Source organism: Pelophylax lessonae (genome assembly GCF_965119305.1).
Source record: "Pelophylax lessonae genome assembly, chromosome: 2".
Classification (NCBI taxonomy): Eukaryota; Metazoa; Chordata; class Amphibia; order Anura; family Ranidae; genus Pelophylax; species Pelophylax lessonae.
Genome location: NC_138769.1, coordinates 77,215,339 through 77,238,292, shown reverse-complemented (window position 1 = coordinate 77,238,292; position 22,954 = coordinate 77,215,339). Strand labels below are relative to the sequence as shown.

Here is a 22,954-nt window from a genome sequence, read left to right as displayed (position 1 = left end):
GCAGAGGATCCCCAAATCCAGGTGTGAAAGACTTGTTGCATCTTTCCCAAAAAGTCTCCTGGCTGTATTAGATCAAAAGGGGGCTTCTACTAAATACTGAGCAAAAGGTCTGAATACTTAGGGCCATGTGATATTTCAGTTTTTCTTTTTTAATAAATCTGCAACAATGTCAACAATTCCGTGTTTTTCTGTCAGTATGGGGTGCTATGTGTACATTCATGAGGAAGAAGAATGAACTTAAATGATTTTAGCAAATGGCTGCAATATAACAAAGAGTGAAAAATTTAAGGGGATCTGAATACTTTCCGTACCCACTGTACACATATACATTATATATATATATATATATATATATATATATATATATATATATATACATACATACATATATACATACATACATATATATATATATATATATACACACACACATACACATACACAATAGACTTAGAAGCCAGGCAGCCCAAACTAGAAGCCTTAAGACAAATTTAAAAAATAAATGTACATTTTACCCCATTTTTACGGCCAACCTCCCCCTGCCTCCCTAAACCCAAAGTGAAATTTTGGTAAACACTGACTTTTTTTTTTTTTTAAAGCGTTTTAAAAATAAAAAAGGTACCCTTTTAAATATCCCTCATATTTTGTGTATCAGATGACTGGACCTGAGAGCTCTCTCTCAAAGACCTCTTTCCTGATTCCTTATGATTTGTAGACAGCAGGTGGATCATTCAGCTGTTCAATCCTATCCTAAAACTACTTGTCCGATCCTTGAACATCTTCCAGTGACACAGCAAGTTCATTAAATATTAAAAAGCCTCATAGAAAATACATAAATAAATGTATAAAAAAAAAAAAAAGAGAGAGGGTGCCAACCAATAAATACCCATGTATAAAAGGCAGCTGCCCCTTTAAGTGTAAACCACACACCTGATCACAGAGATCGCATGTAATTCAGAGCGCACTGCTCCTAAAATTACATGCCATCTCTGTGCGGTGCAAATTCAGCCATACAGTTTGTATGGCTGAATTTGCACCGCAATCGCACCCAACACGAACAGGACCCTTTTTTGGTCCGCAGCACAATCAGATTGCATGGTGGTTCACACTAATGCGATCCGATTCTGTGCGAACTTTTAGTGCCGGTTCACATTTATGTGATGCAGGAACACTGCGAATATAAAGCGTGTTCCCACATCGCATCCGCATAACGGGCAGTTCACACTGCGATATGCGATCTGATCTGGGGGTGTCGTTAACTTTGAATTGACATCCCCAGAGTATCGCATATGGCAGTGTGAACTGCCTGTGCTGCGGATGCGATGCGGGAACACGCTGTATATTCGCAGCGTTCCCGCATCGCAGAAATGTGAACTGGCACTTAAAAGGGCGCTCGCCTTGTGCACATAAACAAATGAATAATATCAAATATATAAACCACCACACCACAGATAAGGGAGTTGACAATCACTAAAGGTGTGATTACACAAAGTTATAAATGTGATCCTTATGCAAGGTGAATAGATACTCTTGCATGTGCTACATTTCAATAATAAAAACAACTCTCATGTTCAAATCATCAAGTTGATAGATAAATGTGTGTTGCCAATCACCGTGTCCATAAAAGTTAGAAAGGATAAAGTGGCTATTTCTTCTTCAATGTCCCAAATGTGCTCCCACGTGCTAACAAACACTGCGCTCACCAGATCAATATGGCCGACCAGCAGCCAACAAGCCCTTTTAACTTCAATTCAGCATATCAGAGAGCCACCATCCAGTCTTCTAATACACATCAGGAGTTCTCACATGAGATAGATATATAATAAAAAAAAAAAAAGGGGGCCCCCAAAAAATGGAAAGTATATAATGTAGTATTTTTGATAAAGAATATTTAAAGAGGAAGTAAACCCTCCTCGGCAAGTTGTGCCTATAGGTGAGCCTATGATATGGCTTACCTATAGGTACTGTAAATATCTCCTAAACATGTACCGTTTAGGAGATATTTACCTTCGATGCATCCAGTGACGTCACTGGCGCATGCGCTGTGAAGGAAACTCCGTGCCGTGTGCGCGGGAGTGACGTCACCGCGGCTCCGGCCAATCAGATGGCTGGATGCCGCGATCCCGGAAGACGGGCGACTAGACATGTCGCCCGTCATACAGGTGAGCGGGCGGCACGGCGGGGGCTCGTTCTAAGGTAAGTATTTCATAATGAGCTAGTATGCGATGCATACTAGCTCATTATGTGTTTGTCTTTCAGGGTAAAAAGAAAAAAAAGAAAGAAAAGGGTTTACAACCTCTTTAAAAACACACAGGTCTTCACTCACATGAAAAGTGCCTTTGGAATAGCACCGACCAAATAGCTTATTTTTTATATCGATCATATGAGAACAGCTAATGAGTATTAGGAGAAGACTGGATGATGCTCCTCTTATTTCCTGAATCGAAGTCAAAAGAACTTATTGGCTGCTGGTTGGCCTTATTGATCTGGTGAGCGCAGTGTTTGTTAGCACGTGATTGAGCACTTTTGGGGTGTTGAAGAAGAAATAGCCACTTTATCCATTCCAATTTTTTTGGACCCGGTGATTGGCAACACTCATTTATCTATGGACTTGATGATTTGCACATGAGAATTAAATTTATTGATTAAATGTTTTAACAAATGTTGTAGCACATAGAAGAGTATCTATTCACCCTGCATAAGGACTACGTGCCAGGTCACACTGATGGGATCACAGAGATCGCATGTAATTCGGAGCGCACTGCTCCTAAAATGACATGTATGGCTGAATTCGCACCTCAATCGCAGTGAACACGCACAGACCCTTTTTTTTGGTCCGCCGCGGAATTGGATCGCATGGTGGTTCACACTAGTGCGATCCGATTCCTATGCAGTCAGATCGCACTGCGATATGCGATCTGAGCTGGGGGTGTCGTTAACTTTGAATTGACACCACCAGTGTATCGCATATGGCAGTGTGAACTGCCTGTGCTGTGGATGGGATGCGGGAACATGCTGTATATTAGCAGTGTTCCCGCATCGCATTAGTGTGAACCGGCACTACATTTATAACTTTATGTAATCACGCCTTTATATTAGTGATGGTCAACTCACTTATATGTGGAGTCGTGGTTTATATATTTTATGTTTTTATCCATTAGTTTATGTGCACAAGCTGAGCGCCCTTTTATATTCGCTTAAATAAACGTAGCCATATACCCCATGTCACCCCTACTTCCTGTACCCACTTTTGTGCTGTCCTTGCAGAATTACCAGAATGAATGTTTCCTATGCTGCTTTTTCATGTAAAAAATATCCCCTCTGTCATCAGCGTCTCCCTGGTGATAACTGGATCTGCATGCTCCTGCTCCCTGGTGTAGGAGCCGTGGGCATTATGACAAGCAAGAGAACAGGGCTGTATGCCGAAACGCATCAGCGGTTTTAATATTTAACTTTATGTAGTTAATAAAGATTTTCATGGGATTCTGGAGTTGCCGGGTACATCTTTCTCGGAACTATGACAAGCAAGTGCATGCACTATAATGGCCAGCCCCTTTACATCCAAGCACAGTACGGTGCATGCGCTGGCAGGGCACAGCACCAGATTTCAGAAAGACAGCAACGCTTACAGCAAATGTGCTGGCCAGAATATGCCAGTGGCTCCTTACTGTGCATGTGCTGGCTGGGCACAGCTCCAGCAGCCCTATTGCTGTGCACAGGGCATGCTCCCAAGGAGGTAAAAACGCATCATAAGATATGGATTGGGGGGCACAAAAAAAATAAATGTACATAATTTGAGCGGAGTTTAAAGAATATGTAAACTGAACGTTTCATATTCCCGATATGTGCCTGCTGTACCATGTACTTGTATGAAAAATTATTTTGCTGTCTTTGTATTGCTTCCTATGTGTGAAATCCCTGGTGTTCCAGCCAGTCGATCTGCTTTTCTATTAAAACTGACCACACTAAGCAGGAGAGCACAGCACAGTCAGTTCCCTTAGCTCTGCTGGGAACTCAGCCTGCTTTCCTAAAATGATCAGACTTGTCCTGACTTCCCCCGCACAGCCTTTCACTGGGAAAGATTATTGTAATGCTGTTTCTCTCCCCCCCCCCCCCAACCCAGCTCTTATGCAGCTGAGAACAGAGGGGGTGTGATCCCTTAAAAGGGGGAAAATAAGGTATTTATTAGGTTTTTATATGTATACACAAATGCTTTGCTTTTTTTTTTCATTTTTAACTGAATGGGTTGTTTTACAAGGTGATCGTTTATAATCACTTTAATGTAAAGTATGCTTTTACTTCCAGGATTTTTCTACTACAACTCCTGGTCTAAGCCCCCGTTCACACTGGGGCGACCTGTCAGGTGACCTGGTCGCCTGACAGGTCGCCTTGCATAGAGAAGCTGTGGACCCGTTCTAATAGGAGCGACACAAGTCGCTCCGACTTAGAAAAAGGGTCCGGAGCTTCTTTGGGGCGACCCGGAGCAACCTGCATAGACTTCAATGTTATGAATTCCGTGCCGGCCGCTCCGAGGTCGCGGTGAGAGCAGCGCGCCGCGACCTGTGAGGTCGCCCCGGGAAGTCGGATCGCCCCAGTGTGAACGGGGCCTAAGTGAAGTTGTTTAAAAAAATGTTACCTAAAAAGAAAAACACTTGCAAAAAGGTTGTTTAGCAACTTCACATGCTGCAACTATTCAGTGAGTAAAAAGGAAACCTCCAGGCTAAATAATTATTGTTTAAATACAAGAGGAATGAGTATTCTTTCTGGAATCTCTAGAATGTACTTTCTAGATTGCATTCAAATTTAAGAAGTAACCCAGCATGTAACCACTTCTGCATTTTTTCTCTGTGGAGGAGCATCCTGTCACAAACTCTAGTGGGTCCCTCCCACACGTCTGCTCTCTACATGGTCTATGTACACCACGATGAGAAAGGCATCACTACTTTAACAAAGTTAAATCTTGGTTTGCAAAGTAATTTCAGGCAAACAATGTAAATTGATATGCTTTGTGGCTATTAAAGTGTATATTTAAATTAAAGTTTTGCACCCTGAGTTTAGATTTAAGAAGCTAGGGGTTGAAAAATGCTAAACAGCTTTATCTCCATAAGTATGGGAAAGAATTTTCCTGGTATATCCCTTTAAATAGAACTGGTCACAACTGAAGTTATGCATCATAATTGGAAGTCCTAAATGATCACAAATGAGCAGGCTTACAAATAAAATATAAAACTGACTTACTTGTATCTGCCTGGCTGCCCACACTGATGTATCGGTCATTATTGGGGAGCGCAGTCTGATAGTATGTAGCTTCTTCTGGTTGTGGGAGCTTTGCATTATTTGCCGTAAGAAATGCAACCGCTAACTCCAGATTTCCATTGCTGTCCTGAAAAACCACAAATTGCATTTATGAAATAAAATTAAAATGAAGGCCCGTTTTCCGATTTAAAACCCACTTTATGCCATATTTTCATATAATAAATATATAAAAAAAAAAAAACTATATATATATATATATATATATATATATATATATATATATATATATATATCTTGTAGAGAGGCGACCCCGGGTCACTGTGTGTTAGCAATCTACGCATGATTTTGTTTAAGTGTCAGTTCACACTGATCCGACTCGAAGTCGCCCCGACTTCAGGCGACTAATGAAGTCGCCCGTGCACCGCGACTTCGGCGCGGCTTGCAACGACTTTTCATAATGGAAGTCAATGCAAGTCGATCCGACTTTGCCAAAAAATAGTGCAGGAACCTTTTTCTAACTTGAGTCGCTCTGATTAGAATGGTTCCATTGCACAGCATTGGAAGCTACTTGTCAGGCAACCAAGTCGGATCAGTGTGAACCGGCACTAACACAGGCCTGCTGATTGCACACCTGTGGGCTGGGTTCATATTATTCCCAGGGTTAGCACCCAGAGCTCCCAGTTGGGAGACAGCTGCACCCGAGGAGTCAGGAGGCCGCCAACCGTGAGACAGGATGTATATGTGTGTGTATATCTATGTATGGGAGTAAGGAGGGCTTCCACCATCCCTGAGAGAGAGAGAGACCGCAGTTGGCAGCCAGAGCGTACAGGTCTGCAGGAGGCAGATGTAGTTCACAACAGCGCAGTATGAAGTCGATCCCAAGGAAACTTCAAGGGAGCGTGACAAAGGATACTTGTGTTGGTCTGAGGATCAGACCTTAGGCCTAGGCGTGAGGCCTGAAGCAGCCGTGTGGCATGTGAGTAGGCCAGGAGGCTGAATTTAAAAAATATACACAGTAATGGTGGAACCCCTGTGAGGGAAAATTGCTGTTTTGTGAACTTTCTTTATGCCTATAAATAAAAGTGGGTTGCCGTGCCCTTAAAAATGCAGTCTGGACTGGGACTACTTATTCAAATCACATGCACCACTTGAGTTGAATCGCCCCTAAACGTTACAATCATAGTATATATATCTATATATCGATCATCTCTGGGGATTCTAATTAAAATATCTACAATGAGATACCCAACGCAGTTCTCATCTGTGCGATATATGACTGCTTAGATAAGAACAGATGAATGGAGAAGGGGGGGAGGCACCTCAGGGAGCAGGTTGGGGCTCCAGGGAAACAAAGCAACTCAACAGTCACCTATTGCCCCTTACCCGATGGTTTTAAGCAAATAAATCCTGGCATTTTCAGGTACCTGGGAGTGGTGCAGCGTCCACGCCCACTGCCAGCAGCCTGTCAATCTATGGCAGGCTGAAATACACAGCAGCTGGATGCAGTACCAAGTGGTACATGCGCTTAGGACTCCAAAATCCTCCTCTGGGCCTAGAATTGGCTCCGCCTCCACCCACCTCCCTCTTCTCCGGGCGGCAGCGAGGCTCAGCTCAGAGCTGAGCGAAGAGACAGGCTGCAGGGTGTCCACTTCACCTGCCAGCACCTGGCCTCCTGCACCGCAACATAAGGTATGTAATGTTAGAGCCAGGAATGCAGGAGGGTAGGGTGCTGGGAGGCAGGAAGGTTTAATGTGAGTGTCAGTCAGTCAGGAATGCCAATGGGTAGTGGTAGTGTTGCTGGGTGGCACTGGCAGGGAGATGCAATGTCAGAGTGCAGAGGGCTATGGCGGTCGTCTTCTTCATTAGACAAGTAAATAAATGCAATTAGGAAGTTCCTATGTTCAAAGGGGCTGGAAATCCGTCCCTCATCCCCAGATCAAACAGCCTGTAATTATCATACAGTCTGTAACAAAAATCCCACTAAATCAAGGCAGATTTGACTGATTACAACTTTGTTCATCTGGATATTTTGTAATTCACTGAAAGAGGACATAAAAAAATGCTTAAACTTAACTTAATCAATGTCCTGAGATAGTCGAGATTGTGATTAACATGAAACTCTCATACTCGCTCCTAAAGGAAAACTAAACTCTCTTAAGCAGCATTCATTATTTTGATTCATTATGCTGCTTTTGATTGGTGTCATAATGGGTTCATAGAACATTTTATGGTGGGGCATTTGGTGGCGCTTGGGCGGGACTTACTTTAAAATGTGGGAGGGGTTTAAATTCAAATTTACCTTCGGCCTGAACTCCCTGGTCTTTTTCTCACCTAGCAATGCCCCTGGACACAGTAAAAGGTCAGACTTGTAGTTCTTGATATTGTTAGCGGTTATTTGTAAGGTGTCAACATACCAAGCCACAAAGAATATATCAGTATCCATGAATACAGTAAAAGAATAATGCATTGTAAAAATGCTGCCCTGGACACTGGCCAATGATATCATCAGATAGTCAGACACACAGACGGATATAAACCATCTACACAAGACTTTTAGCCCAGCTTTAAGTATAACACAAACGTTCAAGTGAAGGCCTAGTGTCCATGTTTGTGCTAATGTGAAGAAAGGAGGAAGGTGCACATAATCCTAAAGAAACATTCTTGGAGAACTAAAGGCGCTTTTCCACTGCATGGAACCGAACGTTTCGGCTCTCTTTTGTGCTTTTCCACTGCTGGTACCGCATGGTACGGTGTAGGAACGGTTCGGTACGGTACGGCGGTGCTTTTCCACTGCATGGAACCGAACGGTACGGCTCTCAAAAACAGTACCACCTCGATTGTGCATCCAAGAGGTACCATACCCGGTACCATATCCCACAATCCTTTGCATGCAGTCACTACTAGCCACTGATTGGTCAGAGAATCCCACCCACCCACCCCGTTGTTATCCCACCCACTTAACTTTAGTACTACTTAGTGGAAAAGCAAACCATACCGTACCGAATCGTTCCAACACCGTACCATGCGGTACCAGCAGTGGAAAAGCAAACCGGGCCAAGCAGGGCCGAGCCGGTACTTGCAGTGGAAAAGTGCCATAAATGATCAAGAAAATAAAAAATTATTGTCTGATCTGATTTTTCCAGCCACTGGATTGTGCCCCATTTCTCCCCATTGCTGTAATACAGGGGCACTTGTGGGATTAAAGTGGTTGTATCCCGCTTTTTGACACTTTTACCTACAGGTAAGCCTATAATAAGGCTTACCTGTAGGTACAAATAATATCTCCTAAACCGGCACGGTTTAGGAGATATTTACAGTGCATGCAGCCGCTCGCGCGAGCGTCGCATGCGCTCTGAAGGTCCGGGGGGGACCTTCAATTAACTTGCCGGAAGCTTGCCGGAAAAGTCACTCCCGCGCGCATGCGTGGGAGTGACGTCATCGCGGCTCCGGCCAATCAGCGCGCTGGAGCCGTCTCTTCCGGCCAATCAGCACGCCGGAGCCGCCGAACCCGGAAGAGACGACGAGGGATCATGGCAGCGCCCGCATCGATGTCCGGGGGTCCGTGTCGGGGCTTCGTTTTAAGGTAAGTTAAACATAATGGGCTAGTATGCGATGCATACTAGCTCATTATGCCTTTGTCTTGCAGGTTTTTTTTTTTTTTTATACGGTTTACAACCGCTTTAAGTATTTTGAGGAGTCATGAGCACATGAAACATTGCAAGATGATCAGATGGATTATGCACGTCCGAACAGTTCCTTATGTTTTTTTTGGCCAGCTTTATTATGCTTCAAGATTCATTATCCTAGAAGTTCACACACTTGATTAAATCACCTATTCAATAAAATATAATTTTTTTTTTATTTACATTAGATGTGTTTTTAAGAGCCCTTCAAGAAAAAAATCCGGAGAACTCAATTGTATCTTAATTTTATATTCCTATTAAATGTATACATTATGTAATATTAGATCATTTATAATTACACCTACCAGTGACCTCTTTTGGGTAAAGTACTGTAAGCTGTACCTTCCCACCCATATGATCTAATAAGTGCAGATAGATACTATGGTGTGGTTTTATCATGTAAAAACATGTTTAACCACTTGCCACCCAGACCAATTCTGACACTGCTTTCCTACATGTAAAAATCATATATTTTTTTTGTTGCTAGAAAATTACTCAGAAGCCCCAAACATATATTTTTTTTTAGCAGAGAGCCCAGCAAATTAAATGGTGGTCGTTGCACCTTTTTATGTTGCACGATATTTGGAAAAAAAAAGAAAAAAGGAAAAAAAAAAAAAAAACCATATCGGCTTTCCAGCCGAGGCAACGAAAGTGTTTACAATTGCTGAGGCTGGACGTGATGTCATAACATCGCAGCCGGCCTCCAAAAAGTCATAGAGTTGACCGGGGACCATCTGGTCCTTGGTCAGCTCTATGGTAAACAGCCGATTCATTCTCCGGCTCGCAGATTGTATGGGCGAACTGATGGAAGCACTGGAGGGCGAAGGGATGTCCCCTCCTGCTGCCTGTGTAAAAAAATCAAGCGGCTGAACAACCATTATGATTGTTTTCACGGTGCAAGGAATCATCAGCATAGAAAAAAAAAAAAAAAAAAAAAAAAAAAAGATCTCAATGCTGCCAGTAGCTGCAAACATCATTCAGATATCTCCACTCTAGGTCTGCGATGTCATATATCCTTGGGCGGGAAGTGGTTAAAGTGACTGTAAACCTGCCTTTAAAAAAACCAACATGTTATACTTACCTGCTCCGTGCAATGGTTTTGCGCAGAGCAGCCCTCGAACCTCCTCTTTTGGGGTCCCCGCACGGTTCCTCTTTCGGCTCTATCCTGGGTCCTCCAGCAAGAAAAAATCCTAATTAGTTGTTGGTAGTTATAAGGGGGCTGGGCACCTGTGTTTGCCATAATTAATTCCGTCTGTACTGTGCAGGTGGACACTGTCTATCCTAATAAGCCATTAAAGGTGTGTAGAGGCTGGAGTTCTTGCACTGCATGTTAATGAGGACAGACTTGGGACATGCACACTCTAAAGCTTGGTAAACTGTTTTTTTTTTCATTCAAAACCGCAGGCTAAAAAAACGGAGGAGTTCGAAAAATTTGTGTTCAATCGGTACAGCAGCCCTGATCAGTATTCTGACAGCCTAGGGGTTTCTGCTGTCAGAATACAACATCACAGTGGGGAGGATTCCCCCATCCCTCTCGCTTGTGTGAATGGGGGAATCTGTTCAGCCATGACACTCCTTGAGAAACATCTAAAAGATAAGACATATTTAACCACTTAAGCCCCGGAAGATTTTACCCCCTTCCTGACCAGGGCCTATTTTGCGATTCAGCACTGCGTGAATTTAACGGACAATTGCGCGGTCGTGCAACGCTGTACCTAAACGAATTTGACGTCCTTTTTTCCCCCACAAACAGAGCTTTCTTTTGGTGGTATTTTATCACCTGTGCGATTTTAATTTTTTGCGCTATAAACAAAAAAAAGAGCGTCAATTTTGCAAAAACAACAATATTTTTCACATTTTTTTTTATATGAAATTCCCCCCAAAAAAAGTTAAAATCAAAATTTAACATTTTGGGCCAATTTTTTTTTTTACCATATGTTTGGAAAAAAAAAAAAAAAAAATCGCAAAAAGCGTATTTTGATTGGTTTGCGCAAAAGTTATTGCGTTTACTAACAAAGGGAAAGATTTTTGTAATTTTGGGGGTTTTTTTAACACGTAATGGCGGCGATCTGCGATTTTTTTTGCGGGACTGCGACATTGCGGCGGACAGATCGGACCCTTGACTGACATTTTTGACACTTTTGGGGTTACCAGTGACATTTCTACAGTAATCAGTGCTATAAATATGCACTGTTACTGTAAAATTACACTGGCAGTGAAGGGGTTAACTTTTTTTGAGAAGGAGGGGTTATGTGTGTCCCTAGGGGCGTGATTCTAAGGCTCCATGTACACGGGACGCTGGAAATGGCCGTTTAGGAGCAGTTGGACGTTTTTTTCAGAAGCCCCTGAACCCATCTACATTTTATCTTATCTGTCCATGTACACCAGGTCGTTTACAGTCATTTGCAGGCAGTTGCGTTCAGGGACTGTTTTTAGAACGCAATTATTTGCGTTCGAACGTGTGTTTCCCGGAGTTTCAAACGCACAAACGCGTCTAAACGCGATGACCCGCGTTTAGCGTTCGCGTTTTTCCATTTTAAAGGGGAATAATTTTTTTGACCTCTAGGAACGCTTCTAAAACGCAAACGCCCGCAAACGCTGCTAAACGCCCGCTAAACGCGGGTACAAACGCGACTGAACGGACGTTTCAAACGTCCTAAAAATTCCAGCATTCAAAGGGACTTTTAACAACGTCCCGTGTACATGGAGCCTAACTGTGATTGGCTGTGGCTTGAGGTGTAGGAACAGTGATCAACGGTCCTACATAGTAGAACCGTATGATCACCATTCCTACACAGGGGAGAATGACAGGCGGCTTGTTTACATTAGCCGCCTGCCTTTCTCCCTCTCCACCCGACGATCGCGAGTGACCGGCGGACATCGGGTGGTTAAAACATTTTTTTAGGCATGTAAATGGGAACACAAACAAAGAATGGGGTTTTCTCAGATTTGACTGAAAGTAGAAATATACTTTAGGAAGTGCCTACACTGGGTATTAAGAACAGTTTCAATTTCCAAGGAAATAAACAAATGACAGGGATGGAAGCTCTCACACCAACAAGTGCATTCCTCTAAGGAAAATAGAACAATTCTATAGAAAGTTAACTTGATGTAATGAGACCATTGATGGATCACAATACATATTAGGCCCCATCCATCAAAGTGTCAGATGTGTTACTTTCATTCCCTGATTCTGGATGCACCTACAGTGCCTGCAGGCAGACAGCTCCTTGTCAATCTTAGCCATTGTACTAATTAACCATGTTAGATTTTGCCAGATGATCGTTATTCTTGTTCTGGCATAAGGACATCTCCAGACTGTTCAGAGAATGGAACTGCTCCCGCCATCTATTCTCTGTGGAGAAGTGTTAGCAGTGCAGTCACTCAAACCCTTAGGCCCCTTTCACACAGGCGTTCAGATCCGCCTGTCAGTTTTTTTGGCGGATCTGAACGGACACCCCATGCATCTCTATGGGGCATCGGATGTCAGCGGAGACATGTCCACTGACATCCGATCCCATGTGATCCGTCAAATCTGGATGGATGGAAACCCTATTTTCCGTCTGTCCAGCGGATCGGATGAGAACGGACAGACGGTTCGTTCCCATCTGATTCCCCCATAGAGAACAGAGGAAACTGACAGCTGTGTCTCCGCACACAGCACGGAGACACAGCTGCCATCTGCCTGCTCAGTGGGGGATCGGCGGATCGATCCCCAGCTGAGAAAAACGGAGTCCGTCTGACGGACTCCCTGTGTGAAAGGGGCTTTAGAGTGGTTGAAAACCCATACATATATCCCGTAAAGTGAATGGCCTCAGGTCATGCAGAGATTAAACAAATCCTCCCTCCTACATGAGTTGTACTTGGTCTAAGGTCATCTCTTCTCTAAAGCCATTCAAAGTCCAGAATTTATAAAGCTTGCCTGAGCTTTCAGAAAGCAGGGGGCAGGGAGCTGAAGTCACACTCAGCAGAGCTCAGCAAGGAGAGCACTGAAAGCTGATTGGAGGGAAGATACACACCTCCCTTCACACAGCACACAGGAACAGAGCTGAGGCTGTCAATCAGCTGGAATTCCCTCCCCTGTCAACATTTTTCTCTTGGCAGGAAAACTTGTCAGAAGTGACTCATGCTGATAGCAGAGAAACAAAGTAGCAGACAGAAATGACACTTGGTGCTCTGGATTGAGACAAATACACACTATAGAAGGATTTGCTTAAAATGAAGCGTCCCTAAGATGAAGTGGTTATACCGGGATGAAGTCTGCACCTGCAGCCATTATCCCAGTATCAAAATTTGCAGCCAGCAATTCCCTCCTCAGCAGAAGCGATTTGCCACTGAACAGCCACTTGAACACTTCTACGAGGTGCAAAAAGGGGTTCCCCCTCTTCCCGCTGCCGCCACCTCCTGGGAGCGCTGTGGCAGTACTACACAGGGAGAGGAACTGACATCAATCCCCCCTTCTCTGTGATCCTGGAAACGGCAAGCATGGTGTCCCTTCCAGTTTTGGCTCTTTGGTTACCTGGCCGCTAGCAGCTGAGAAAGCAGCCGATCAGACTGATCGGTCTCTGTTCGGCTGCATTGGAGGCTCTCTATAAAGAGAAGCTGTCATGGCCCATGCTGTCACAAGGGATGTTGTTCATCTCTTGTGATAGCAATAAAGTTAAAACACACAAAAAAAAAAAAAAAGTGTAAAAACAAAAAGGTTTTGAATAAAAAAAAAAGAAAAAAAAAATTTCAAGCAAACCTGTCCCTCTGTGCCTATGCACGAATGCCAACGCATACGTAAGTCCTGCATGCATATGTAAGTTGTGATCCCACCACACTTGTGAGGTATTGTTGCAAATGTCCGAGTGAGAAATAATTCTAGCACCAGACCTTCTTTGCATCTCTAAACTGGACACTTGTAAAGGCGCTTAAAGCGTCACCTATGAAGAATTTTAACCACTTCTGGACCTGAAGATTCCCCCCTTTAATATTTCCCACAAATAGAGCTTTCTTTTGGTGGTATTTGATCACCTGTGCGGTTTTTATTTTTTGCGCTATAAACAAAAAAAGAGTGACAATTAATATTTTTCACTTTCTGCTATATAACATTCTCTAAAAAAAAAAGTGATTTTTAATTTTTTTTTTTTTTAACATTTTAGGCCAATTTGTTTTCTACTACGTATTTTTTTTTTTTTACCAAATTTGCAATAAGCGTATTATGATTGGTTTGCTCAAAAGTTATCGCGCCTACTAACTACGAGATAGAGTTATGTCTTTTTTTTTTTTTTTTTACTAGTAATGGTGGCGATCTGCGATTTTTAGCGGGACTGTGACATTGCGGCGGACAGATTGGAGCCTAGGGGAGTGATTCTAACGGTGAGGGGGCGTGGCTTGTGAAATGATTGGAGACCTGTGATCCTATATAGAAGGATCACAGGCGATCTGTGATCATTCCAGGGAGAAGAACGGTCGCTGTGTTTACAACAGCTGACCGTTCTCTCTCAGTGGGAGACAATTGTGGGCAATCAGAGCCGCCTGACACATGCATCGGCTTCCCTGCTGCCGAGTGGGGGCGGGAGCACGCCGGGGCGGTGGCGCGCTCTCGCACCCTAGCTGCAGGAGAGCAATCGACGTAGGTCTACATCGGTTTGCGCAGGAGGGCCGCACTGCTGCAGTAAAGGCGGCTGGCGGTCCGGAAGAGATTAAGTACCGTAGTTTTTTAAAGCATGAAATGTTAAGTATCTATTTACTTGGCGTAACATCATACTTTATATTTAACTACAAAAATGGGTATTATACTGTGTTTGTGTGCAATAAAATTAAAGTATATTTTTTCCAATAAAAATTGCGTTTAAAAAAAAACGTGACATAAATAATTGCACAAATACCATGGGACATAAAAAACTGCCAACGCTAGTGGAGTTCAACCTTGCTGACTTCTCTAAAATATGAAACCAATGAATATAATGAACAGAAATGACACCCCTTGAGTATGGCTGTAACAAGAGGATGGATCTCCTTAGGCCTCATGCACACTGGACGTTTTTACAGCTGCTGTTAGCAGCGTCAGACGTTTTTTTTTGCAGCTGCAGAACGCCCATCCATGTTATTCTATGGCCTCATGCACACATAGAGCTTTTAGGAGCTCCAAGTGGCATAGGCGTTTTACAGCTCCAAAAAAAACCCAGGAACTGTGGGTTCAGGAGCTCCAGCGTCAAGCTGCAAAAAACGTCTGACGCTGCTAAAGGCTCCATAAGGCTCCATAACGTTGCTTAACGTGCGTTAAGCCACGTTATACGTTTTTTTTCTTCCATTCAAAATCAATGGTTCCCTATGGGAGCCTATTGATTTGAATGGAAGTCACACCGCAGGTCGGATCGGGGTGATCCGACTTGCGGTGCGACCTGCACTGTGAGAATCTTGAGGGGGAACTCCACGCCAAAATGGGGAAAAAAACGGCGTGGGGTTCCCCCCCAGGTTCCAAACCAGGCCCTTCGGATCTGGTATGGAATTTGAGGGTAGCCCCGCGCCGAAAAAAACGGCGTGGGGTCCCCCCCAAAATCCATACCAGACCCTTATCCGAGCATGCAGTCCGGCATGCCAGGAAAGGGGAGGGGACGAGCGAGCGGCCCCACCCCCCCTGGATCATACCAGGCCACACGCCCTCAACATGGGGGGGTGTGGGTGCTTTGGGGCAGGGGGGGCTCTGCACCCCGCACCTCGCCCCCATGTTGATGAGGACAAGGGCCTCATCCCCACAACCCTGGCCGGTGGTTGTGGGGGTCTGCGGGCAGGGGGCTCATCGGAATCTGGAAGCCCCCTTTAACAAGGGGGCCCCCGATCCCGGACCCCCTCCCTATCTGAATGGGTATGGGGTACACTGTACCCCTACTCATTCACCCCATAAAATGCAGTGTATGGAAATAACGACAGGAGACGTTTTGGAAAATTTATTAAAAATCTTCATCCGGCTCTTGTCCTCTCCGGGGGTCTTCTCCTCTCCGAGGGTCTTCTGCTCTTTTGCTGTCCGCCCTTCTTGTCTTCTCCTCTCCGGGGTCTTCTGCTGTCTTCTGCTCTTTTGCTGTCCGCCCTTCTTGTCTTCTCCTCTCCGGGGGTCTTCTGCTGTCTTCTCCTCTCCGGGGGTCTTCTGCTGTCCGCCCTTCTGCTGTCCAATCTTCTTGTCTTCTCCTCTCCGGTCTTCTGCTCTTTTGCTGTCGGCTGTCGGTTGTCCTTCTTCCTCCGGTCCTCCTCCTCCGACGTCTTCAGCGATAATGCCGGCCTCTGGTCTCTGCAGCTTATTATATAGCCATTAGGGGCGTGGTCGCCAGATGACGTCATCGGGAGACCACGCCCCCTGGTGTCACAGATGACGTCATCTGTGACACCAGGGGGCGTGGTCTCCCGATGACGTCATCTGGCGACCACGCCCCTAATGGCTATATAATAAGCTGCAGAGACCAGAGGCCGGCATTATCGCTGAAGACGTCGGAGGAGGAGGACCGGAGGAAGAAGGACAACCGACAGCCGACAGCAAAAGAGCAGAAGACCGGAGAGAAGAAGACAAGAAGATTGGACAGCAGAAGGGCGGACAGCAGAAGACCCCCGGAGAGGAGAAGACAGCAGAAGACCCCCGGAGAGGAGACGACAAGAAGGGCGGACAGCAAAAGAGCAGAAGACAGCAGAAGACCCCGGAGAGGAGAAGACAAGAAGGGCGGACAGCAAAAGAGCAGAAGACCCTCGGAGAGGAGAAGACCCCGGAGAGGACAAGAGCCGGATGAAGATTTTTAATAAATTTTCCAAAACGTCTCCTGTCGTTATTTCCATACACTGCATTTTATGGGGTGAATGAGTAGGGGTACAGTGTACCCCATACCCATTCAGATAGGGAGGGGGTCCGGGATCGGGGGCCCCCTTGTTAAAGGGGGCTTCCAGATTCCGATGAGCCCCCTGCCCGCAGACCCCCACAACCACCGGCCAGGGTTGTGGGGATGAGGCCCTTGTCCTCATCAACATGGGGGCAAGGTGCTTTGAGGTGCGGGGTGCAGAGCCCCCCCTGCCCCAAAGCACCCACACCCCCCCATGTTGAGGGCGTGTGGCCTAGTATGATCCAGGGGGGGTGGGGCCGCTCGCTCGTCCCCTCCCCTTTCCTGGCATGCCGGACTGCATGCTCGGATAAGGGTCTGGTATGGATTTTGGGGGGGACCCCACGCCGTTTTTTCGGCGCGGGGCTACCCTCAAATTCCATGCCAGATCCGAAGGGCCTGGTTTGGAACCTGGGGGGGAACCCCACGCCGTTTTTTTCCCCATTTTGGCGTGGAGTTCCCCCTCAAGATTCTCACAGTGCAGGTCGCACCGCAAGTCGGATCACCCTGATCCGACCTGCGGTGTGACTTCCATTCAAATCAATAGGCTCCCATAGGGAACCATTGATTTTGAATGGAGGCAGAAAAAAACGCTGCTAACAGCTACTGTGGCCAAACGTGCAATAACGCTAGTAGAAAAAGCTACTGAAAGCACGTTTTTACAGCTGCTGTTTCCCGGCGTTATGTAAACAGCTTTGGAGCACGTTTTTATGACGCCCTGTGTGCATGGAGCCTAACTCAGGTGTAAAGCTTTTGCTGACACTCTCCAAGTAGCCTGCTTAGTCAAATCTAATCCCACCAACCTACAGCTATCAGAAACCTAAAGTGTTGAGTGGATTGACCCTAATCACACAAAATGTAATAGTTCCTGAAGAAATGAGACCTGCCTTGTTCATTACAAGTAGTCCTCACCGCTCAGCAACCTTGTTTATATTAGGTTATGTTACACTCACAGCGCCTGCCAAACTTTCAAGGACAAACTAAAGGATTTCCGAACTGCTTATTGCTTGTGCTCATTCCAAACACGTGTGTTTGCAGGCCTCACATATATAAACAAATGTTTTACAGGAAGTTTACTAAAGATTATTAAAAAAAGGATACCTTTTTCATAGCATGGAAAGAGGAGCCAATTCTCAGCTCCATAAACAGAATTATTATATAGAAGCGATCGATTCACTATGAACTAAGCTGCATACAAGGGGGGGATCTTTGTGCAGCAAGAATCTAGGGATAGTTTTAAGTTATTGGAAAAGAGAACTGTAAGAGCCTTACTTTGTCTTTAACCACTCGACCTCCAAAAGATTTTACACCTTCATGACCAGAACATTTTTTACTATTCCGCACTGCACTATTTTAACTGGTAATTGCTTGGTCATGCAATACTGTACGCAAACAAAATTTATATAGGTTTTTTTTTTTCACACAAATAGAGCTTTCTTTTGGTATCTGATCACCACTGGGTTTTTTATTTTTTTATTATATAAAAAAAAAAAAAAAAAAAAAAAACTTTAAATATATATATTTTTTAGTATCTGTTAAAAAAACACATCCAATAAAATAAAAAAAAATAAAATAAAAAAACGAACTTCTTCATAAATTTAGGCCAAAATGTATTCTGCTAGATCTTTGATAAAAATAAAAAATCCAAATTTGTGTATATTAATTGGTTTGTGTGAAAGTTATAATGCCTACAAATGATAGTATTCATACTGGAATTTACACAGCTATCATGCTATACTGGTAATGATGGTGATCAGTGACTTATAGTGGAACTATGATCGTTTGGGAGAGAATCTGGCATTAACAAACCCCAACTGGGAGGTACGGACATGGACCTCAATAGTGACACTAATACGGTGTATTAATGACACTGGCAGGGAAGGGGTTAACGGTGTGTGCCTAACAAGTGTAATATATGCTGCTTTTAGAACAGATCTGGCTGTTTTTTTCTCCCTGATTTACAGGGAGAGGAAACCACGAGATTGCAGATCTGTGTACAGAGCCCTGTGTTTTGTGCCGTGATCGGTTACAGCCAGAGATGTATAGTAACGAAGTAGAACTACTTAAGTACTGTACTTAAGTACCGAAATGCGGTATCTGTACTTTCCTAGAGTAGAATTTTTTTCTCCTACTTCTACTTTTACTTCACTACATTTTTTCGATGATTTCGATACTTCTACTCAAGTATTTTTTTTTTGTGCTGCATAGTTACTAGTTACTTTTAAAAAAATTACCACTGCCAGAACAGTAGATGGCAGGTTGCATAACGCTCAAAAAAATGTGTATAATGTCATTTGTAAATCAGCGCATACGAAAATAAAGGCTGTGTATAATAAAAGCTGCTATACCAAATCTTTCCAATAAAAAGAAAATATGAAACAAACAAATAAATGGTGCTACAGCGCTTAAAGTGCATCAAGAAACTACTAACAAACACAGGTTAATCATTTGAATAAATCATTTGAAATAATAAAAACAATATGATGTTCAAACTTTTGACTTATTTCTTTAATAACTACATAACACAGTACTTGTACTTCTACTTTCAGTACTTGAGTAGAAATTTTTTTTCAAAACTACTGGTACTTTTTACTTTTAGTACTTAAGTAGCAAATTTTTTGAAAAAACTACTTGCAATACTTAAGTAAAAAAAATGTTGAATACTTTAGTACTTCTACTTAAGTAACTTTTTCTGCGAGCACTTCCACTTCTACTCAAGTAATTTTTTGATCGAGCACTTGTACTTTTACTCAAGTAGAAATTTCGAGTACTTTATACAAGTCTGGTTACAGCAGATCAGCAGGTCCCAGCCATAAAGCATTGGCTGGGACCTGCTGTAGCCAGTGACAGCAAGGGTTAGCATGCGTGCCCCTAACTGGATCACATACAATTACGTAATTCAGCCTGCCCGTGTTGCCCGCCCGCAGTAAATGTACTGCGGGCGGGTGGGAACTGGTTAAAGCTGAAATCTTACCCTACTTTACCTCCTGTCTTACCTTTTTCCCCTAGACTTGTACCAAGTTCTCTCCTGAATTGAAATGGATTTCTCTCAATTCCCTGAAAACTTTAATCTCCACAATATAACCCATTGAAGTTGCAGCAGCTTTCATAAACCCCACTTTCCCTTCCTGCTGGAATGACTTCATTAATCCCCTCTTCTCCTGATCTGTACTGTGGCTACATCCCTCTTACTGCCATTTGCTTTCTCCGCAATTTTTTTTTTTTTTTGAGCATTATACGAAATACACGCATCCTATGGCTCCCTTTACACGTGCATTGGCAGTGCATATTTTAACTGTGCAATCTGCAGATCAATTGCTTGATTACATGTCATTCAGAGAGGAATTTTCTAATCATGTAACCGATCAATCGATTGCACAGCCTATGTCTGCAGATCGCAGTGGCCAGCAAGGAGGAGCGTGCACATCTAAAAGGATGCTGTGGATGTGTTCTTTCATATAATCAAGCTTGAGAACGAAGATCTGAGGCAGGATACTGTGATGTATACAGGAGCAAACCAGCCCCACCCACTTTGGATCAAAGACCAGAAGATAAACCTAGTAATGACAACACTGAAAGATTCTGAAAAAAATTGTGTGAAATCTTTAACTGCATGTTGTTCGGGGAGGAAGGGGGGAGCAATGGTAGGCCTTCTATAGATACAGTATCTCACAAAAGTAAGTACACCCCTCACATTTTTGTAAATATTTTATTATACCTTTTCATGCGACAACACTGAAGAAATGATACTTTGCTACAATGTAAAGTAGTGAGTGTACAGCTTGTATAACAGTGTATATTTGCTGTCCCCTCAAAATAACTCAACACACAGCCATTAATGTCTAAACCGCTGGCAACAAAAGTGAGTATACCCCTAAGTGAAAATTTCGAAAATTGGGCCCAATTAGCCATTTTTCCTGCCCGGTGTCATGTGACTCGTTAGTGTTATAAGGTCTCAGGTGTAAATGGGGAGCAGGTGTGTTAAATTTGGTGTCATCGCTCTCACTCTCTCATACTGGTCACTGGAAGTTCAACATGGCACCTCATGGCAAAGAACTCTCTGGGGATCTGAAAAAAAGGATTGTTGCTCTACATAAAGATGGCCTAGGCTATAAGAAGATTGCCAAGACCCTGAATCTGAGCTGCAGCACGGTGGCCAAGACCATACAGCGATTTAACAGGACAGGTTCCACTCAGAACAGACCTCACCATGGTCGACCAAAGAGGTTAAGTGCACGTGCTCAGCATCATAGCCAGAGGTTGACTTTGGGAAATAGACGTATGAGTGCTGCCAGCATTGCTGCAGAGGTTGAAGGGGTGGGGGGGGGGGGGGGGTCAGCCTGGCAGTGCTCAGACCATACGCAGCACACTGCATCAAATTGGTCTGCAGAAGGAAGGAGGTTCCCAGAAGGAAGCCTCTTCTAAAAGATGATGCACAAGAAAGCCCGCAAACAGTTTGCTGAAGACAAGCAGACTAAGGATTGGATTACTGGAACCATGTCCTGTGGTCTGATGAGACCAAGATAAACTTATTTGGTGTCAAGCGTTTGTTGCGGCAACCAGGTGAGGAGTATAAAGACAAGTGTGACTTGTATACAGGCAAGCATAGTGGTGGGAGTGTCATGGTCTTGAGCTGCATGAGTGCTGTCGGCACTGGGGAGTTACAGTTCATTGAGGGAACCATGAATACCAACACGTACCGTTACATACTGAAGTAGAGCATGATCCCCTCCCTTCGGAGACTGGGAGGAGGAGGTAACAAGGGAGCTACAGAGCAAGACGCCCTGGGAAGAGCAGAGAGAAGGATTTGGGGGATATCTAAAGAGGAGGTTGGTGATGTAGTTGGGGGCACTGTTGTGGATGGCATTGTACATAGTGGTTAGTATTTTGAATTTTATACGTTGGATTAACAGAAGCCAGTGAAGAGATTGGCAGAGAGGGGCAGCAGTCGCGGATGGTTTAGTAAGGTGTATAAATACCGTACATGGTCATTTACAGAGACAACAGTCACAGCCCTGATTCAGCCCCCTGGATTCTGATGAAAGTGTTGTGTAGAAGGTATGTTGTTTATAACTCATCTGAATGAAGTTAAATGAACAGACCAACTGAAGTTTGGATATTGGAATTCCTCCACACCCAACATTGTTTAACATATCTCAAAACACACCACACTGCAGCCAAGTCCTAGGAAGGCTCCTGACCTCCTCCCACAACTTGATTTAAGAGTTGTCACAAGGACAATAGAAAAAGCAGCCAGTAACTATGGATTCCAACTGTCCAATACTTGTCCTGAAAAATATGTTAGTGCAAATAAAAAAAAAAAATAAAGTATCATGGACAGTACTCGATTCTGACGAACCCATTGAAATTTGAAGAAAATTTTAAATTGTCAGCTTAACAGTGGCTGCATCCAGCAGGGGGGGGGGGGTGCATCTCTCCACTCCATGTGATATAGCGTAGATGGGGGATCTGTCAAATTAATAAAAAAAATCTGTCAGTGTATAGCCAGCCTTAAACGATCCTGTGGACTTGATGTTTACCACTGGCAGCTTCTCCCTCTACAACAGCTGATCCGATCCAACCATTCTTAGGACTTCTCTACCACAGTGATATGCTTTCAACTCTCCTTCCCTTTTGAATGAATATATTTTTATTATTGATGGAACAGAGAAACATACTGCACTATGTGGCTGCTTGGCACCCCTCTTATTTTTACATTTATGGCTATCCTTAGGCCTGCACAATTATTGTGCCAATTACAAGGGAGTCCCAAATTCCCTTACATCGTAAATATTGTTCATTTTGTGCAAACAGTAGCAATGGGGGGCAAAGGTTCTTCAACCTGAAAAAAAAAAATTAAGAGTGAGCAGCTACAAAAACTGTAGCTGCTGACTTTTAATTATAGGACACTTATTAGCCCAGTGGACAAGCAGCCACCCGAGCCAGCTCCTTGGGTCATCTTCAGGTCCAGGCGCCGGCATGTTTACTTTCTGAAGTCGGCTGTGACTGCTTGCAGCTCCACGGCCATCTTCCCACTGTGCATGCACGAGCTACGCTTTATGAATGGTCCTGCAGTTTTCTGGGACCTGTGACATTTCCTAGAAAGCTGGGGGGGGGGGGGGGGGCAAACTTCTACTCGCTTACCTGCCCCCCCCCCCCAAAGAATGT

General features: G+C 44.1%; 1 protein-coding gene and 1 long non-coding RNA gene across 4 annotated transcripts in view; one reads left to right on the top strand and one right to left on the bottom strand.

Moving 5' to 3' along the window:
- Positions 1-22,954, top strand: part of LOC309545470 — a 1,154,934-nt gene that overhangs the window by 363,950 nt on the left and 768,030 nt on the right. The gene's annotated exons all lie outside the window — the stretch shown is intronic.
- The window catches only part of USP25 (ubiquitin specific peptidase 25), a 226,137-nt gene that overhangs the window by 156,919 nt on the left and 46,264 nt on the right, over positions 1-22,954 (bottom strand). For all 3 annotated transcript variants that reach the window (XM_082245201.1, XM_082245200.1, XM_082245202.1), the window contains exon 3: positions 5,239-5,383. In XM_082245201.1, the coding sequence (XP_082101327.1) occupies positions 5,239-5,383 (145 nt within the window). The remainder of the gene's footprint in view (positions 1-5,238; positions 5,384-22,954) is intronic.